The sequence below is a fragment of the Triticum dicoccoides genome, chromosome 4B (assembly GCF_002162155.2).
Source record: "Triticum dicoccoides isolate Atlit2015 ecotype Zavitan chromosome 4B, WEW_v2.0, whole genome shotgun sequence".
NCBI classification, from domain to species: domain Eukaryota; kingdom Viridiplantae; phylum Streptophyta; class Magnoliopsida; order Poales; family Poaceae; genus Triticum; species Triticum dicoccoides.
In genome coordinates this window covers 110,620,892-110,624,449 of record NC_041387.1, presented here as the reverse complement: position 1 = coordinate 110,624,449, position 3,558 = coordinate 110,620,892, and the positions used below count along the sequence as shown (strand labels likewise).

The following is a 3,558-nucleotide window of genomic DNA, read 5'->3' as shown; positions in this document are numbered from 1 at the left end:
GGGGGGCTACAGCCTCTGGCTAACCCTTTAGTCCCAAACAAGTTGGGGTAGGCTAGAGGTGAAACCCATAAGATCTCGCAACCAACTCATGGTTCCGGCACATGAATAGCAAACTTCCACGCATCCCTGTCCATGGCTAGTTCTCTGTCGATACTCCACTCCTTCAGATCCCTCTTTACGGACTTCTCCCATGCACTGGCCGTCCGCTATGCACTGGCGCTTCTGGAGGCCTGCGTTGGATATGCCCAAACCATCTCAGACGATGCTGGACAAGCTTCTCTTCAATTGGCGCTACCCCAACTCTATCTTGTATATCATCATTCCGGACTCGGTCCTTGTGTGGCCACGCATCCATCTCAACATGCGCATCTCCGCCACACCTAACTAATGCCATACAACATCGCGGGTCGAATCGCCGTCCTATAGAACTTGCCTTTTAGCTTTTATGGCACTCTCTTGTCACAGAGAATGCTAGAAGCTTGGCGCCACTTCATCCATCTGGCTTTGTTTCTATGATTCACATCTTCATTAATATCCCCATCCTTCCGCATTATAGACCCCAGATATCTAAAGGTGTCCTTCTGAGGCACCACCTGCCCATCAAGGCTAATCTCCTCCTTGTGCCTAATAGTACTGAAACCGCACCTCATGTACAGAGAACGGCGGCGCCTGAAAAAAGAGGGGTCCGAGCCGTTGGAGTCCGACGTGGCGGACGTCCGGGACTCCGTGCTCTCCTACTCTACACCTTGATTTGGGGCCGGGCTTGGGGATTTCGGACATCCGGACATTTACAGCCCAAAGTAGGGGTCCGCGCTGGACTATAAATGTCCGGACCGTCCGGTCCGGACATTTGAGGGCAGGGTAGGGGTCCGTGTTGGAGATGCCCAAACTATCATCTAGCTATCATCTAGAATCGGACGTTGTGTATCATGCTAAAACAACATTTAGTAATGCATTTCTGTGTCAACTACACATGTGTTTACTTCCTTTTGTCTTTTCAGATAGCTAGTTTCAGGTGATATTCCTGTTTATCTCCTAGAGCATTTGGCTTCCCCTTTCATGTCTATATACTTCTGTGATATCCACTACAAACATATATTATCTGTCTTGACCTGTATGAAGATGATATCATGCCAACTTAAATGCGATGCATTGTGAACAGCAAGCTCTGTTCTTTTTTTGATGAAAAATAAATAAAAATGACGAGTTTCTTTCTTTTGCTGCTCTTTGTGAACAGCAACCTCTGTTTGATACTGATACTTGTAAGATTCCATAGTTGATGAATCTCTTTCTTTTGCCATTCCTTGCCCTTCACACAACACTTTTCTAGCAGACACCTAGTGCTTATAGTTATTTTTTCTAGCTGATCTTGGATGATTTTATGACATTTATGCTCCAAGACCATGCTGTTTACTATAGACTCTGCAAATGCAATTGTTCATCAGGCTTATGATGGGAGGGGGTTTCAACATTGAAGTCATCAACTCCATTTATAGTTCATTTATTTTGTCTACAACTTTTTTGTTTGTAAGAACTTCATTTATGGTATACCACTGCTTAGTTATAATTTGTGTCTTCATGCCCCTATGATAGATTGAAGATTTTTTGGCAAAGGCTGATGAAGAGCCGGTTTCAAAATGTTTAGCCAAGTCTGGAGAAGTCCTTTGCGAGCACAAGGATAAGGGTGCTGAGCATTTTTCTCATGGACTTTGTGAGGAATGCTACGACAATGTAACTCACATTTACTATGTAATGCATTGGTTTTGATATTTCAGTCACTACTACTGACATGACTTGATTGCTCAGTTCACAGAACTGTCAGGTGGACTGGAGGGTGGTGCTGACCCTCCAGCTTTCCAGCGAGCTGAAAAACAAAGGCTGGATGCTGCTAAAAGAGCCAAGGAAGCTGCTGTGGACGAGGCAATATGTGAGTTACATAATTCTGATTTTGAAGATAACATCATGAGCCCTGGGAAGGTAACGGTTCCTGAACATACATAAATCCATGCTTCTTACCCCATTAATCTCTGATAATCTGAGATTCTTTCTTTCTGAACTATAATTCTCAACTAAGCAATTACACTTATTGTTCGCTATTATTTTCATCATTCATGCAAAGTGAAGATTATTTTTCATCGGTTGACTGCACAAACCCCTGGTAAATCCGGTTTTGTAGTTTCTATAACATTTGCTGTTTATTAATTACATTGATGACTTGTTTTCTTTTTGTTAAAAGAAACATTCAAGTTTCATCTGCATATTGTTTTGCACTTTCACTTTTACATCTGGATTATATTCCTGAACTGTAGTTCAGAGCTTCAAAATGAGGTTTGTAAGTAATATCAGAGTTTTCCTTTCTTTCCCACAAAACTGGTTGCAGATAGGTATCTCAAATTATCTAGTACTGAAGCTGCTTCTCTTTGTTTATATTTTTTACTCCATCTTCTGATGTACTTAAAGGATGTTTGCAAGATGGGAACAAAATATACTCAACATCCAATACTGGGCTGTACCAGACTACCTGTCTTGTTGCTGCAATCTTCTAATGGAACATTTTTACCAGCATAATCTATTTTATAGTGCTTAACTTCGGAATTTTTTGTCTTGAGCTAATGTCATGTGCTTCCCTGTAAAGAAATATAAGAGCGTTTAGATCACTAAAGTAGTGATCTAAACGCTCTACTAAAGTAGTGATCTAAACGCTCTTATATTTCTTAGAGGGAGTATATTTTATCTCTTTACTACAGCTGCATTTGTTCTTTCTCTTATAGTTCATTCAGTGTGCTTGATGTGTGGTTGTTTGTTTGGTGATTCAAGTTTCCTTTTTTTTAGCAGAAGTCTGAAGGCAAATCTTCGGCAATTGCTTCCAGCCAAATTGCAAATGATTTTGTTGATTTCAAAGATTCGGAAGTGGAAGGTTTGTTGGTTCCTGTAATATGATTATTCAAATAGGCTTCCGCTCCACTATAAATAAAGCAACCATCACGTACATACAAGAAGTGCAAAGTGCATGAAAGAATATAAGAGCTTTGCTGGGGCAACAACACAGACACGCCCAAAAGCAAGAGCAAAAGCGATAGAAGACTCCTCGGAGCCAAAGGTTTAATGGCTAGGGAGCGAAGCGGGTTGGCGGCCTGCCACTAGAAGATCATCAATCATGCCCCCTAGCCGATCCTTGTCGCGCTGCCACTGCTGCAAGAAGGCCAAAAATTTAAACACTGAGCCAGAAGCACGCCGCAGAAAGACCTGCTCGATAAGGTGCAACCATAGGCCTCCCCCTAAGAATCCGCCACACCCATCGCAACATGAGGGCCACATTCATGTGATGTGACGCTAGAATACCCAGGCCCCTCTGGTCCTTAGGGAAGCAGATATCAGCCTACTTCACCATATGGTACTTTTGGCGCCCATTGGCTGCCTGCCAGAAGCACCGTGATAGATCCTCGTCGAAGGCGCTATGCACTCCCTCTGGAAGAATATACAACCCCATCATATACATGGGGAGGCTAGAGAGGAGTCTATGAGCATGGATTTGCTCCCGTTTAGGTGAACCTTCCA

The 3,558-nt window shown here is 42.9% G+C and overlaps 1 protein-coding gene across 7 annotated transcripts in view; it reads left to right on the top strand.

Annotated features, from left to right (window-relative positions):
• Nucleotides 1–3,558, top strand: part of LOC119295334 (transcription factor IIIB 60 kDa subunit-like) — a 16,499-nt gene that overhangs the window by 8,922 nt on the left and 4,019 nt on the right. For all 7 annotated transcript variants that reach the window (XM_037573746.1, XM_037573745.1, XM_037573743.1 and 4 more), the window contains 3 exons: nucleotides 1,594–1,731; nucleotides 1,807–1,977; nucleotides 2,836–2,917. In XM_037573746.1, coding sequence (XP_037429643.1) covers nucleotides 1,594–1,731; nucleotides 1,807–1,977; nucleotides 2,836–2,917 — 391 coding nt within the window. The remainder of the gene's footprint in view (nucleotides 1–1,593; nucleotides 1,732–1,806; nucleotides 1,978–2,835; nucleotides 2,918–3,558) is intronic.